Raw genomic sequence first — 16,930 nt, forward strand, 5'->3', positions numbered from 1 at the left:
TTTTTCATGTACCTTTTGTCAATCTTTATGTTTTCTTTGGAAAAATGTCTATTCAGATCCTCTGCCCACTTTAAACTGGATTGCTCAATTTTTTTCTGTTTAGTTGTGTGAGTTCTTTATATAGATTTTGGATATTCACCCCTTATCAGAAATATGATTTGCAAATATTTTCTCTCTATTAGTTGCGTTTTTATTTTGTTGATGGTTGCAGTTATTTTGCTTTAGTCCTACTTACTTGTTTTACTTTTGATGTCAAATCCAAAATATCATTGTCAAGACATGTCAAGGAGCTTTCCTATGTTTTCTTCTAGAAGTTTCATGACTTCACATCTTATATTCAAGTCTTTGATCCATCTTGAATTAATTTTTTGTATGCTGTATATAAGAGAGTGGTTCAGTAATTCCTTTGCACATGGCTGTACAGTTGTATAGTCCTAATGCTGTTTATTAAAGAGTCTGTTCTATCCTCATTGAGTATTCTTGGCTCCTTTGTTGTAAGTTAGTTGACTATATTTGCATGGATTTATTTCTGGACCCTCCATTCTATGTTATGGGTCTCTGTGTCTATTTTAATGCCTGTACCACACTCTGTTTTGATTACTACAGTAATGAGGAAGCTTGACGTTACAGCTTTGTTCTTCCCCAAGACTGTTTTGGCTATTTTGGGTCTTTTGTATTTCTGTACAAATTAAGATTGTTGGTTTGATTTCTGTGAAAAATGCCATTGGAATTTTGATGGGGATTGCATTGAATCTGTAGGTTGCTTTTGATAGTATGGAAATTTGAACAATATTCTTCCAATCCATGAACACGATTTATCTTTCCACTTACTGTGTCTTCTTCAATTTCAATTTTGTAGTTTTCAGTGTTCAGGTCATTCACTTTATTGGCTAAATTTATTCCTAGTCTTTCTGGTGCAAATGAAAATAGGATTGTTCTCTTAATTTTTCTTTCTGATAGTTCAATATTAGTGTATAGGAATGCAACAGATTTTTGAAAATTGATTTTGTATCCTGAGAGTGTACTAAATTTGTTTAAAATAGTTCTTTGTGGGGAGTCTTTAGGGTTTTCTGTATATGTTATCTGCAAATAGTGACAGCTTTTCTTCTTCCTTTTTGACTTAAATGTTTTTTATTTCTTTTTCTTCCTTAATTGCTCTTGTTAAAACAGCCAATACTCTATTGATTCAAAGTAGCAAGGGTGGGTGTCCTTGTCTTATTACTCATCTAAGAGGAAAAGTGTTAAACTTCCCACTTAGTGTTAAGTATGATATAAGTTATGGGTTTGTCATATTTGGAATCAATAGCAGAAAAAAAATGAGGTGGAAGTGAATAAGTGAGCTAGAAACTCCGGAAACTGGTCATAGAGGGAACCTACCTCAAAATAATAGAGCCCATATGTGACAAATCCACAGTAACATCCTTCTCAATACTGAAAAACTAAGAGCATTTCCTCTAAGATCAGGAACAAGATAAGGATGTCCATGCTTGCCCCTTTGATTCAGCATAGTTTTGGAAGTCCTAGTCATGGCAGTCAGAGAAAAAAAGAATCCAAATGGGAAGAGAAGAAGTAAAATTGTCACGGTTTGTAGCTGAAATGATACTGTATATAGAAAACCCTAAAGATGTTACCAGAAAACTACTAGAGCTTATCAGTGAGCTGGTAAAATTGCAGGTTACAAAATTAACACACAGAAATCTATGGCATTTCTTTACATTAGCAGTGAAAGATTCGGAAGAGAAATTAAGGTAATAATCCCATTTGCCAGCACATCAAAAAAGAATAAAATCCCTAGGAATAAAACTACCTAGGGAGACAAAAGAACTGTACTGTGAAAAACTATAATAGACACTGATGAAAGAAATCAAAGATGATACTAACAGATGGAGAGATAAACCATGTTCTTAGATTAGAAGAATCAATATTGTCAAAATGATTATACTACCCAAGGCAATCTAAAGATTCAGTGCAATTGCTATCAAATTACCAATGGCATTTTTCACAGAACTAGGACAAAAAAATCTTGAAATTCATATGGATACAGAAAAGACCCAAATAGCCAAAAAAATCCTGAGAAAGAAAAACAGAGCTGGAGGAATCAGGCTTCCTGGCACCTGACAAAGCTATGGTCATCAACAAAGTATGGTACTGGCACAAAAATATATAATAGATCAATGGAACAGGAGAGGAAGCCCAGAAATAAACCTATGAACCTGTGGTCAGCTAGTGTACAACAGAGAAGACTATACAATGGAGGAAAGATAGTCTCTACAACAAACAGTGCTGGGAAAACTGGGCAGCTAAATGCAAAAGGATGAAATGAGAATTTTGTGTTATCACCATACACAAAAAAACTCAAAATGGATCAAAGACCTAAATGTAGGGCCAGAAACTATACAATTCTTAGAGGAAAACATAGAACACTGTTTGACATAAATTGCTGCAATATCTTTTTGAATCCACCTCCTAGACCAATGAAAATAAAAACAAAGATAAATGGTTATTATTTTTGTAATTATCAAAAACAAAGATGTGATTCAACTTAAGAGCTTTGCACAGCAAAGGAAACCATCAATAAAATGCAGAGACAACTCACAGCATAGGAGAAAATATTTGCAAATGAAGTAACCAACAAGGGATTAATCTCCAAAATATACAAATAGCTCATGCAGCTAGCTGTATGTCAAAAAAAGAAAAAGGAAAAAAAAAAAAAACCAATCAAAAAATGGGCAAAAGATCTAAATAGACATTTTTCCAAAGAAATGGCCAAAAAGTACATGAAAAGATGCTCAACATCACTAATTATTAGAGAAGTGCAAATCTGAATTGCAATGAAGTATCATCACCTCATACTGGTTAGAATGGCCATCATGAAAAAGTCTAGAAACAAATGCTGAAGAGGGTGTGTAGAAAACTGAACCCACCTACACTATTAGTGGAAATGTAAATTGGTACAACCACTATGGAGGTTCCCTAAAAAAACTAAACAATAGAACTACTATATGATCCAAGAATCCCATTCCTGGGCATATATATATCCAGAGAAAACTATAATTTGAAAAGATACATGCACCCCAGTGTTCAGAGAAGCACTGTTTCCAACAGCCAAGACATGAATGCACTCTAAATGTCCACAGGCAGAGGAATGGATAAGGAAGAATTAGTAAAAATATCAATGTAATACTACTCAGCCATAAAAAAGAATGAAATAATGTCATTTGCAGGAACATAGATGGATCTATAAATTATTATACGAAGTAAAGTGAAGTCAGATAGAGACAGACAAATATATTATCACTCATATGTAGAATTTAAACAAATGATATAAATGAGCTGATTTAAAAAAAAGAAAAGAAAACCACACTCACACAGATTTCAAAAACAAACTTACAGCTATCAAAGGAAAAAGTTGCGGGGAGGGATAAACTAGGATCTTGGGAAACAGATAACCAGGATCTACTGTATAGCATGTGGAACTGTACTTAATATTCTATAATAACCTATATGAGAAAAGAATCTGAAAAAACGGAATATATGTGTAACTGAACCACTGTGCTGTATACCTGAAATTAACGCAATATTGTAAGCACACTAATATCCAATAAAATTCAAGATTTACTTGAAAGATAAGACAATATTAAGTAGAGTGGAAGAGTTTGCGTCACACGAGAATTCCATCTGAGAAGAAATAAAAATCTGGATAAAATTTTTTAATTTTATCTTTTTCACTTGCCACAAATTGTATCATAAACAATATATATAACATTATTATATATGTCTTTGTGTATGTATGTATGTACACACACACACACGTAGGTATAGAGGAAGGTCAGAGGTAGGCTGAATTTTACTAAAATTACAACCCAGCATCAATTTAGCACATTTACTGACTGGATTAAAGTTGTTATCCCTCATTCTTCTTGCCCAACACAGGAAAAGGAAAATCTTCTCTGGAGGAATATAACACCATTGATACATGTATAATTTTTTAATTCAATAATTAGAATTCAGTAAAAATAACTGGCAATGCTAAGAGATAATATCATACCAATGGAAAACAAGAGAATAGGTAGAGGATAAAAAAAAAACAGTTTACAGGATATCCAGGTATAGGCCATTAGTAGACAAGGACCACTATAATTTGGTTATTAGTTTTGTTTTATTGTTGTTGGTTTGTAGTCTCTCTTAAGTAACTTCAGGAGCCACTCTTTTCTTTCTTTCTCAATGGTGCTTCTGTTCCACATATCTGCTCCAGTCTCCTTTTTAAAAAGAAATCAGTGCATATAAGACAAATACACAAAAATTTACTTATGAAAGCATACAGAAAATGAAACCCAAAATATACTACTACTTATAATTGCATAATATCCTAAATATTTAGAAATTAAGAATTTCTGCATTGAAAATTATCAAATATTCATAAAAAGTAAAGACCTGAATAAATGGAAAGATATATGGAAGATTCAGTGTTCTACAGATGTCAGTTCCTTTTAAACTGATTTTAACAGATTGAATGCAGACCCAATTAAAGTTCTAACAGAGCTTTCTGTGTTGATAGTTGTTTGTAAAATGGAAATGCAAGTGCATAGGGCCAAGGATAGTCAGGCAATTGTGAACAAAAACAAACAGAAAAGACTCACATAACTAGAAACCCAGACCTTTTATAACTCTATAGTAGTTGAAACAATGATGATAGATACAGTGCAATTACCTGATTTAAAACAAAGGTGACACTGAAGAGCAATAGAGAAAGGTTAGTCTTTTAAGTAATGGGTGCTGGTTCTTGTGGATATCCATGTGGTTAAAACACACATTTTTAAAACCCTTCCCCACAATGTATACAGAAAATAAATTTTATATGGATTATAGATTGAAGTATAAAAGGTAAGACAAAGATCTTAAAACATAATATATCTCTGCAATACCTTGGAGTATTACAAACATTTTTAAACAGGGCACAAAATCTAATCAACATAATGAGAAAAACTGAGAAACTGCAGTACATTACTACTAAAAACTTCTCATCAAAATATAATATTAGAAAAGCAAAAAGGGGAACTCGAGTAGTAGAAAATATTTGCAGTTAAATATTAGGATTATATAAAGAGCTGAAAAAACATGAGAAAAAGAACTGTACAAAACATACTCAAACTGCCAAAAACATATAACTAGATGCTCAGTTTCAGAAGTCATCAAAGAAATACAAACTACATCTATAATAGCAGTATACACCCTTCAGATTGAGTTAAGATGATGGCGCTAACAACTGTTGGCAAAGATGTGACTAAACTGTAGTTCTCATGTACTGATGACAAAAATATAAATTGTTTTAGCTACTATGAAGAAATCTTTAGAGGTATCTATTGAAGTTGAATATATATAGAAATGGATGGGTATATTCACAATGGATATTTAGAAGACTATTTATAAGAACCCCAAACTGGAAACAACTGAAATACCCATCATTGACAAAATGAATAAATACATTGTGTTATATATTGCTATATACAATGGAATAATATACATAATATGGGTGCATTTCACAAAAGTAATCTTAAGTGAAATAAGTCAGACTCCAGCCCTGCCCAAAAAGACCCTACTAGTCATCAACATATGTTACTGAAGTACATACATTTATGAATGAACCTATTAATATTTCTAGAGAAGGACAGACAATTTTCATACAAGATCAGTTAAAACTGACTTGTAGTATTAGAAGTCAGAAATGTTTATCCTTTGGAGGTTTGAGAAGGTGGGGCAAGGGAGACTTGTTAGGGTGTTGTGAAGTTCAGTTTTATTATCTGGCTGTTATATGGGTATGTTTACTGAGTTGAACACTTACAGTATATACATTTCTCCAAGTGTATGTCATACTTTACCATTTACTAATGTACACAGTTGTTTTCCTATGACAGAAAAAAAATTCAGCCCTTTAAAAAAAAAAAAGCAAGCTTTGTGATCTAACCATGTTCTTTGTTGAAATCCCATGCTTTGGGACAGGAATTCATAATGAAAGCTAAACAATTGCAAAGGCTTCAGACAAAAAGGAAAAGTAGGTAATGGAATCGTTATCATTGAATTTTTGGTCGACAAATAGATATATAAACTCTAAACAAACAGATATGTCTGCCGGTAGGCACTCCTAATTTTAAAGGAAACAAGAGATTCCTCCCCAACCCGAATTAGCAGGGCACATTACCCTAATTCACTTTCCTCTGAGTAAAAGACTTTCCTCAACATTTAAGCAGTTGAACTCAATTCTTTTTGATAGATAACAGGGTTTAAAAAAGAAAAAAAGACTATACTACACTCTACAGATCTTTAAGTACTATTTATTTAGGCCCTTTTAAAAGGTACTGTTTTTCTGACTTCTTGCAGTTCCTGACCTGAGTCATCTCTGTGATATGTCATACCCTGTCACATCTAGTTACCTTACACTGAATAAAGAGAAGAAAGGTTATAAACAGCATGCATACCACCTGACATAAAACATTTGCCAGCTATTTCTTCTGCTTAAATGAATACATCACAAATATCTAGACTATTAGCTTGAAAGACTATATATTTTCTAAAAAATAATGAAACAGCCATCTTTACTTATTATAGTACATATATTTATGAGTACACCTAATTCTAGATAAGGAATGAGTTTTACTAGAAACAACATGCTTCTCTTTCACATTTTGTCTTCACTTTTGACCGTGCAATATATATGTATACGCACAAACTTGTTTTACTTCCTTCTTAGAGGCAATCTTACCAGGAACACAGTAACCAACTAATTGTGGAATTTAGCCAGAAAATAAAAAAGAAGCAAATTGAATTTTAACAGAAAATTTGCCCCAGAAGCATTTATCGTACTCAGGTTAACATACCATTTGTTATGAAAAAGTGTTAAGAAGATCTAAATACTTGTCTTTCTGATTATTAAGGCAAGGTGAAATGAGAAGTCCATAAGAAAAAAGATTTTTTTGACTTAAGGAATCACTCCGCACCTACACTTCATGGCCTCTGTTAATGTAAATTATTTAGCTACACTTTAAGCAAATTTACTGTAACAATGCTTAGTCTTCTATCCCATATTTTGTTGTTATAAATACAACTTTAAATCAAAACACTCAACAAACAAGTCAGTTTCCTTTAACTTTGGAGAAATTGCTGATGTTTACCACTGAATAGGTGAAGGAACTGTTTAGAGCTCAAAGTCTAAGGTAGGGAAATTCAGTTCCATAGTAGTACTATAATCTGCCAGCTCACTGCTCAAGGTTATTCTAAAGATTGTAGGACACACCGATCAAAGCTACTTTCCTGCATTATGCTGTGAAAATGGTAGAGGTACTAACTTTTGGCATCGTTAGGATAATTCAGTAAACAAAGGTGACAAAGTAAACCTCAGGATAATTTGGTAAACAAAGATGACAAAGTAAACCTATCTTTTTTTTTTTAATGACAACCTCCCACCCCACAAAAGACAAAACAACTCAAAAAATAAGTAACATTAGGCAGTAAGATATATATGGGAAATTACAGTCAACTAGCAATTCAGAAGCAGAATGACAGAGTGGTTCAGAGTCTAAGATTTGGAATCAAACAGGAATGGTTTTAAATTCTGCTTCTGTCACTTGAGTCTCTGTCCTTACTTATAAATGGGAAAAGTAATATTTAACTCTTAACGGTTGTTTGGTTGTTATAAATATGAAATATGATGGTAATTGCCAAGCATAGAACTATGCTGGGCAAGTAACGTGTGCTAGTCTATAGTAATTTTTGTTTGATGAAGATTGGTTCTTTTATTCTCCTACTTTGATAATAGTTCATTTCTGGACTCAGCAGAGTAGAGAATACTTGCTTTCAGAAAGAAGGACTTATATGTAACAATCTCTGTACATCATACTTTCTTCATCTGTAAAAGAGATATAAGATTACTGTGACCATTAAATGAGATAATGCAGTGTTCAACATATTCACCAAAAGTATGCACTTGATAAAGAGTGGCTGAACTCTAGCTGTTGCATTGATCACTATGTAATATGTATGCAAGGCACTCAGCCTCTCTGAATTTCATTCAAAAAACTGACAAAACATCTGTCTTGTGTATCTCTTAGGGTTGCTAAGATAATAAAATGATGCAGGTAAGCACTCAGAAAACCAGAAGGCATGTAAAAATGAATGGTGTTATTATGGTTCTGATGGCAGTTTAGATGTTAAGTACCATAAAAACGGGATTTAAAGATCTTTTTCATATAATCAAGAAAGTTGTACTTGTTTCACAGACAGTACATAAATGATGACTGTTACAAAAGGACTTTTTCTGTGTTGAGATTAGTTTATTGTAGTCGGGATCAGAAAAGTTACTTAAGGTGAACATTTTTTCTTGTTCATCTCTCAGGAGTGAGATATTTAAGACTTGAATTTATATACACTGTAGTATAGAATATATGACAAATTGATTGTTGAACATTTTTGTTACATAGAAAGGCCTTCTTTGACCTCAGGAATTCACTAACAGGAACAATGCATTATTATAAGATTAATTATAATTAATCTTGTAAAGTCCTTTAAAGAAATTCTATAAATGCTTAGCATTTTTAGCTACTAACATCTAAAAAGGTTAAGCTCTTCTTCAAAATGAGCTACAGCTTGATGAGTTGGTTTTAAAATAACCTGACATGCCACAAATGGCAGCTGCTCTATCATGTGAGTGATTTAATGATTAGAGCAATCATTAGAACGTCTATGATTAAATAGTTGAATTATTAACTGCTTATTCCTCTAAGATTACTGTTGTCTCAGAAAACTAAAGCACTGAAGAGTTTATCATTTTATTCCACAGATCACACTGGCACAGTGTTGAGGCTCAAGGGTCTGCAAGACTTTTGAGGTTCTGATGCTTTATAGTTGCACTGTCCAGTATGGGAACTACTACTATGGGTGGCTGTTGAACTCTTGAAACATGGCTAGTATGACTGAGGAACGAATTTTTTAATTTCATCTATTTAAAAATTTTAAATTTAAAAACTGATTCTCAGTAATTGTAAAAACTTTTAAAGAATGTATGGACCAACTTGGGTACCTGAAATTACTTCTTCAACTGAAAACTATGAACTCTAAATACAGATAAAGTATTTCTGATGAAATTTAACATGTAATTTAAGATATACTTTTAACATGTAGAAAATTTAAGGTTAATAAGTATGTGGCTTGCATTATATTTCTATTGAACAACATTGCTATATAGGTTCAAAGACAAGCAATAAATTACCTATTTTATGGACCTTACTCTCTCTCATATCCATCCGGAGAAGGATTCATGAAAGTTAAAAATTCAGTTCTGGGAGTTGTACAAGTAGGAACAGTTACAGGTCTTGTCTTTGATATATGGACACTTGGCTGTCAGGAACCATAACCTGGGATTACCTCAGTCATGTGCTATTAAATGACTAACAACCAGCTCTTCAAAAACCAAACCCAACAAAAGCCCCCAAACCAACCATTTTCCTGATTTCTGTGGTGTAAAATATTTCTACAATAGCCAGTTTTGAGTTACCAACATCATGTCCTTGAACTTGGAACTGGGAGAAGATAGCCTTAATTGGCACTTTGCAAGGCCACTGGAGTTAGTCATAGTGAGTGAAAGTCGCTCAGTCGTGTCTGACTCTTTGCAACCCCATGGACTATACAGTCCATGGAATTCTCCAGGCCAGAATACTGGAGTGGGTACCTTTTCCCTTTTCCAGGGGATCTTCCCAATCTAGAGATCAAACCCAAGTCTCCTGCATCACAGGTGGATTCTTTACCAGCTGAGTCACAAGGGAAGTGTTAGTCATAGTGCATCACTGGAATGCTTTACAAGTTCCTGACATCTGTGTTTCTTGAGAGGTGTGTATGTCTGTGGTGGAGGCTGAAGTAGATCAGCTTGAAATGGAATTCTACATCACAGCAAATTGTAGGATGATTAGACCTGGGCATGAGGGGCATTTTATTTTCTTTATGTCACTAGGAAAACCCTGATTCTTCTCTTACTCCCCTTGAGAATATAGATTTATGGTTATATGAAGTCATTTTGTGAGCTATAAAGATATTTAAAATAACCTAAAGATACTACCTCATTCTGATAAGGAAGATGCATGACTTTAACTCAAACTTTATACACCAACAATATAACAAATATTTTTTGTGTGCAAAGAGACATCTTGGGGACATGGTAAAAGTATAGGAAGAATTGATATAAATTCTGAATGGAGAACTTAATACATGTAAAATATCTGTAAGAAGTCCAAATTCAGCTCTAAAGTTCAATAATTTTATGACTTTTGTTGGCAAATATATGTGAAATCATTCTATTTACTTAGAAATTATTCTTTCTACATTAGCTCCTTTGCTTGGACACCTTGATATTACATCTTATGTAATCTTATGCTCAAGTAAATTTCAGCATAAAGTAAGTCTTTTAAAGGCAGTATGTAAGAGGATTTAATTCAAAAGCATTTTTGAATAAAGTAGTTCATCCTCTAAGAGAATATTCAAATTTATTTGTACCACTAGGTGTGCTGTGCTTAGTCATTCAGTCATGTCCAACTCTTTGCAACCCCATGGAGTGTAACCTGCCAGGCTCCTCTGTCCACAGAGATTCTCCAGGCAAGAATACTGGAATGGATTGCCATGCCCTCCTCCAGGGGATCTTCCCAACCCAGGAGTCGAACCCAGGTCTCATGCATTGCAGGAGGATTCTTTACCATCTATGCACAAATGATTTTTCCCCCCACAGTTGTATATTGTATATAGCATTTTAATTTGGGTTCTGTTTAATTATATGCACTCATATGCATAGAATTTTAGTGCTGAAAAGACTCGTCTAGTTATCTCTTATTTTATAGATGAGCAAACTGAGATCCCCAAAAGTGACTTGTCACATGGTTAGTCTTGACTTGTTTAGCCAAACTAGGACTTGGCTTTCTTGACTACCAGGGTAGTATTCTTAAAGTTTGTAGCATAAAAACTGCCTGAATCTGTCTGTCTACAACTGGGGACTACTGATACAAGGTATTTTTCCTGTACTCTATACTAGCCAAGTTAGCAGCTATTCTTTTTGCTCTTAACTTCATGGTCTAATTAGTTACTTTTACTACAACATATCAATCCTCAGGCAAAATTCTTCATTATTTACTTGCAAAAATTTATTTGGGAACAATTCTATCCTGGATCAGCACGGTTAACTAGTCTAATTAATAAGTAAGTCAGAGAAGGTTTGAGACGTTGAAAAGGAGAAAAAGTTGGGTTAAAGCCCATATTGTTCAATGTTTGCACCTAAGATTATTGTTATCTTTTGCTAAGTTACTGTCCATTTATGAGTAGGAGAATTCTGAAAAGAAGACCTCTTGTTTTATAGTATTGTGATCTAGTATATTAGAATTCAAAAATATGTTAAATATTTAAATGATAGAAAGGTATAACCTGAAAATCCACATCTAACAGGAAAAATCTATATATAAGGGCAATTAAAAGTTGGTGTTAATATGCCACATTCTATGATTGACAACGTTATGTCACCACGAAAAATAAAGGTTGGATAATCATGCTTTCTTAGGAATTTTACTGAAAACTTTTATGTCTCTCTTAAGTTACACATGTAATACAGTCTTGTATAGATTTCTGCAGCTAAGCAAAGAAGATAGTCTTTGATGTGCTTATAATTGTGATGGGTTTAGGGCTGCCTTTTTAGGCAAAGATGCCTAGAGGTAGGAAGGTATAGATCAAAACTGACATCATGACACAATAAATAGACAATAGGTAAGTAAAGTGGAGCCAAAAGTGGATTGGCCTGAATGTATCACCTTAATCAAACAAGTAATATAGCCTCAAAATGTAGGTAAACAGTTAACCACAATTTCAAATTGTTTGTAGAAAGAAAAACTTTTGTAGCTTAATTTTATAATGATTTTATATTAATAATGAGATTTTAAGTATAAAAGAGTCTTCCATGTTTTATCATCTGTAATTCTATACAGTTTTACAGTGGTACCATGATTTTACAGTAAAACCAGTAAGGCATTTATGAACAAGATAACATTAAAAATGAGGCTTTTTGAATGTTTTTTAATGGCATGGGAATGTAGGCACAACATACCACTGGGTAACAAAAAGGAAGATAAATAAATGAGTTTTGTTAAACATATGCATAAGAAAGAAAATAAGTTGACTAATATTGTCAGTTATCTCTGGGTGTAATAAAGTGAGTAATTTTTTTTTAGCCATCCCATGTGGCATGCTGGACCTTAGTTCCCCAACCAGGGACCAAACCTGTGCCCTCTGCAGGAAAGCATGGAGTCTTAACCACTGCACTGCCAGGGAAGTCCTCGATATTCTCTAAAGTTCAAAATTATGCACAAATAACCTTTCATATCAGAATTTAAAAATATATTTTAAAAGGAAATGGCAAAGCTTCAGCTTTGGAAATTATAAAGCTTCAGCCATTTATAGTATAGTATCTGAAAGATCATATATGATGAGTGTATTTGGAAATATAATACATTTGGAAGAATTTCTAAAATATATAGACAGCCATATTATGTGCAGCTGGGAATAATTTTTGAAGTAGGTTTTTAAATCATTTTATTTCTGTGCATATGAGGATCATATAAAAGACGTTCTCCCATTTTGCTTTTCTTCTTCTAAATACTGTTCTTTAAAACTCAGTGTAACAGATAAACAGGTAGCTTTCCCTCGAGTGGCGACTGCTTTTAGCTGTGTTTCTTTTTGCTGCATATATGGTCATCTCAATTAACATAATTTCCAGATTTTCTTACAGTTAGGTGTAGCTTTGTGACCAGGATTTCTCCAATGGGATATGTGTAGAAGTGGTGGTGTGTAACAACTCCCAAGATTGTTACATGAGAAAATAAAACTCTTTCTTAAATTATTGTGGTCTCTTGTGGAGCAGCCTGGAGTGTTATATACTTAACATTGTAGCACCATTATACTACCACTAGGGCACTAACAATGAAGCTCATGGTACCCTGGCCACTTTGATTCAATATTATTGGAGGTCCTAGCTACAGAAATTAGACGACAAGAAGAAGTAAAAGGCATTCAGTTCAGAAAAGAAGAAGTAAAACAGTCTTATTTTGCAGATGACATATGTAGAAAACGAAAAAAAAGTGAAAACAGATAGTGATTTATCTAGATCTGACAGACAGAGTGCCTGATAAACTGTGGACGGAGGTTCGTGACATTGTACAGGAGACAGGGATCAAGACCATCCCCATGGAAAAGAAATGCAAAGGCAAAATGGTTGTCTGAGGAGGCCTTACAAATAGCTGTTAAAAGAAGAGAGGAGAAAAGGAAAGATATTCCCATTTGAATGCAGAGTTCCAAAGAATAGCCAGGAGAGATAAGAAAGCCTTCCTCAGCGATCAATGCAAAGAAATAGAGGAAAACAACAGAATGGGGAAGACTAGAGAGCTCTTCAAGAAAGTTAGAGATATCAAGGGAATATTTCATGCAAAGATGGGCTCAATAATAGGACAGAAATGGACCTAACAGAAGCAGACGATATTAAGAAGAGGTGGCAAGAATACACAGAAGAACTGTACAAAAAAGATCTTGACAAACCAGATAACCACGACGGTGTGATCACTCACCTAGAGCCAGACATCCTGGAATGTGAAGTCAAATGGGCCTTAGGAAGCATCACTACAAACAAAACTAGTGGAGGTGATGGAATTCCAGTTGAGCTATTTCAAATCCTGAAAGATGATGCTGTGAAAGTGCTGCACTCAATATGCCAGCACATTTGGAAAACTCAGCAGTGGCCACAGGACTGGAAAAGGTCAGTTTTCATTCCAATCCCTTAGAAAGGCAATGCCAAAGAATGCTCAAACTACGGCACAATTGCACTCATCTCACACGCTAGTAAAGTAATACTCAAAATTCTCCAAGCCAGGCTTCAGCAATACGTGAACCGAGAACTTCCAGATGTTCAAGCTGGTTTTAGAAAAGCCAGGGGAACCAGAGATCAAATTTCCAACATCCGCTGGATCATCGAAAAAGCAAGAGAGTTCCAGAAAAACATCTATTTCTGCTTTATTGACTATGCCAAAGCCTTTGTGTGGCTCACAATAAACTGTGGAAAATTCTGAAAGAGATGGGAATACCAGACCACCTGACCTGCCTCTTGAGAAACCTGTATGCAGGTCAGGAAGCAACAGTTAGAACTGGACATGGAACAACAGACTGGTTCCAAATAGGAAAAGGAGTACGTCAAGGCTGTATATGGTCACCCTGCTTATTTAACTTATATGCAGAGTACATCATGAGAAGTGCTGGGCTGGAGAAAGCACAAGCTGGAATCAAGATTGCTGGGAGAAATATCAATAACCTCAGATATGCAAATGACACCACCCTTATGGCAGAAAGTGAAGAGGAACTAAAAAGCCTCTTGATGAAAGTGAAAGAGGAAAGTGAAAAAGTGGGCTTAAAGCTCAACATTCAGAAAACTAAGATCATGGCATCTGGTCCCATCACTTCATGGGAAATAGATGGGGAAACAGTGGAAACAGTGTCAGACTTTATTTTTTGGGGCTCCCAAATCACTGCAGATGGTGATTGCAGCCATGAAATTAAAAGACACTTACTCCTTGGAAGGAAAGTTATGACCAACCTAGACAGCATATTAGAAAGCAGAGACACGACTTTGCCAACAAAGGTCCGTCTAGCAAGGCTATGGTTTTTCTAGGGGTCATGTGTGGATGTGAGAGTTGGACTATGGGGAAAGCTGAGTGCCGAAGAACTGATGCTTTTGAACTGTGGTGTTGGAGAAGACTCTTGAGAGTCCCTTGGACTGCAAGGAGATCCAACCAGTCCATCCTAAAGGAGATCAGTCCTGGGTGTTCACTGGAAGGACTGATGCTGAAGCTGAAACTCCAATACTTTGGCCACCTCATGCAAAGAGTTGACTCATTGGAAAAGACCCTGATGCTGGGAGGGATTGGGGGCAGGAGGAGATGGGGATGACAGAGTATGAGATGGTTGGATGGACATGAGTTTGAGTAAACTCCGGGAGTTGGTGATGGACAGGGAGGCCTGGCATGCTGCGATTCATGGGGTTGCAAGCAGTCGGACACAACTGAGCGACTGAACTGAATCGAAAAGAAAGTGAAAGTGAAGTGGATCATTCGTATCCGACTCTTAGCGACCCCAGGGACTGTAGCCTACCAGGCTCCTCCATCCATGGGATTTTCCAAGCAAGAGAACTGGAGTGGGTTGCCATTTCCTTCTCCAGAGGATCTTCCCGAGCCAGGGATTGAACCTGGGTCTCCACATTGTAGGCAGATGGTTTACTATCTAAGCCACCAGGGAAGTCCAAAACTAAAGATGCCACGAAAAGAATTTTTGGACCTAATAAAAGAATGCAGTAAAGTTAGAGAATACAAAATCAGTACACAAAAACCAGCTGAGTTTCTATATACTAGTAATAGATTATGATAGAGAAATTAAGAAAGCAATCTTATTTATAATTGCATAAAAGCAGAATAAATTTAACCACAGAAATGAAAGATCTATACACCGAAAACAATGTCTTTGAAAGAAATTGAAAATGACAGAACTGGAAAGAGAGACCATATTCATGAATTCGAAGAATTACACTTAAAATGACGATACTACCTATCTATAGATTCAGTGCAGAACAGACAAATCCAGATAAAGAACAAAGCTGGAGAAAACACACTTCCTGATTTCAAACTGTACTATAAAGCTGTAATAATCAAAACAGTACAGTTCTGGGATTAAAAACAGACATATAGATCAATGGAACAGAACAGATAGAAATAAATGCACACATATGTATCAACTAATATTTGACAAGGGAGTTAACACTCAGTGGGGACAGGATAGTCTCTTCAATCAATGGTAGTGGGAAAACGAAAAATACATGCAGAAAAGTGAAATTGCACCCATATCTTATACCATTCACAAAAACTGACTCAAAATGAATTAAAAACTAAATAACTGAAACCGTAAAGTTCCTAGAAGGAAACATAGGGAAAAGCTCCATGACCTTGGTCTTGGCAATTTTTTTTTTTTGGAAGCATCAGCAAAAGCAAGTGACAATGACAAAAATAAGTGCGACTATATCAAAATTTAAAAGCTTCTATGTGGCAAAAGAAACAGTTTAAAACAGTTTCAGTTTAAAACAACTGAAAATATTGGCAGAAGGCCTGAAGAGACATTTTTCTGAAACAAACATACAGATGGCCAACATGTTCGTGAAAGGTGTTCAATACCACTTTTAACCAGGGAATATGGAAATCAAACCCACAGTGAGTTATCATCTCTCACCTTTTCGAATGGTTGTCATCAAAAAGAATAGAGAGAATGTGTTGATAATGACATGAGAAAAAGGAACCCTTGTGCACTGTTGGTGAGAATGGACACTGGTACAACCAGTACTGTTTTTTTTTTTTTTTGGAAGTTAACAAATTAACAATAGAACATATAATCCTAATCCAGAAATCCCACATTTGGATATACAAAGGCAATTACAGAAATATTCAAAAGATATCTGCACTCCCAGGCTTATTGCAGTGTTATTCACATAAACCAAGACATGGAAATAACTTAAATGTCCCACCTGGTAAAGAAGAGGTTGTGTGTTTGTTTAAATTACACACAATGGAATATTATTCAGCCACGAGAAAAAGGAAATCCTGCTATTTGTGCCCACTTGGATGGCTCATGAAAGCATTATAAGTGAGAAAGAGCAAGTCCATATCACTTACATGTAGAAACAGAATTACTGATGGTTCCTAGGGAGTGAGGGGTAGTGGGATTAGGGAGATGTTGGTCAAAGGGTGCACATTTCCAGTTATAAGATGAACAAGTTCTGGGGATGTAATGCACTGCACTGTGATTATAGTTAATAGTGCTGTAG

General features: G+C 35.0%; 1 protein-coding gene across 5 annotated transcripts in view; it reads right to left on the reverse strand.

The window, feature by feature from the left end:
* Positions 1-2,733: 2,733 nt before the first annotated feature.
* Positions 2,734-16,930, reverse strand: part of LOC122441822 (WD repeat containing planar cell polarity effector) — a 269,354-nt gene continuing 255,157 nt past the window's right edge. For all 5 annotated transcript variants that reach the window (XM_043468866.1, XM_043468868.1, XM_043468869.1 and 2 more), the window contains one exon: positions 2,734-4,259. In XM_043468866.1, the coding sequence (XP_043324801.1) occupies positions 4,222-4,259 (38 nt within the window). In that variant the 3' untranslated portion in view covers positions 2,734-4,221. The remainder of the gene's footprint in view (positions 4,260-16,930) is intronic.

This window comes from Cervus canadensis, chromosome 5, assembly GCF_019320065.1.
Source record: "Cervus canadensis isolate Bull #8, Minnesota chromosome 5, ASM1932006v1, whole genome shotgun sequence".
NCBI classification, from domain to species: Eukaryota; Metazoa; Chordata; class Mammalia; order Artiodactyla; family Cervidae; genus Cervus; species Cervus canadensis.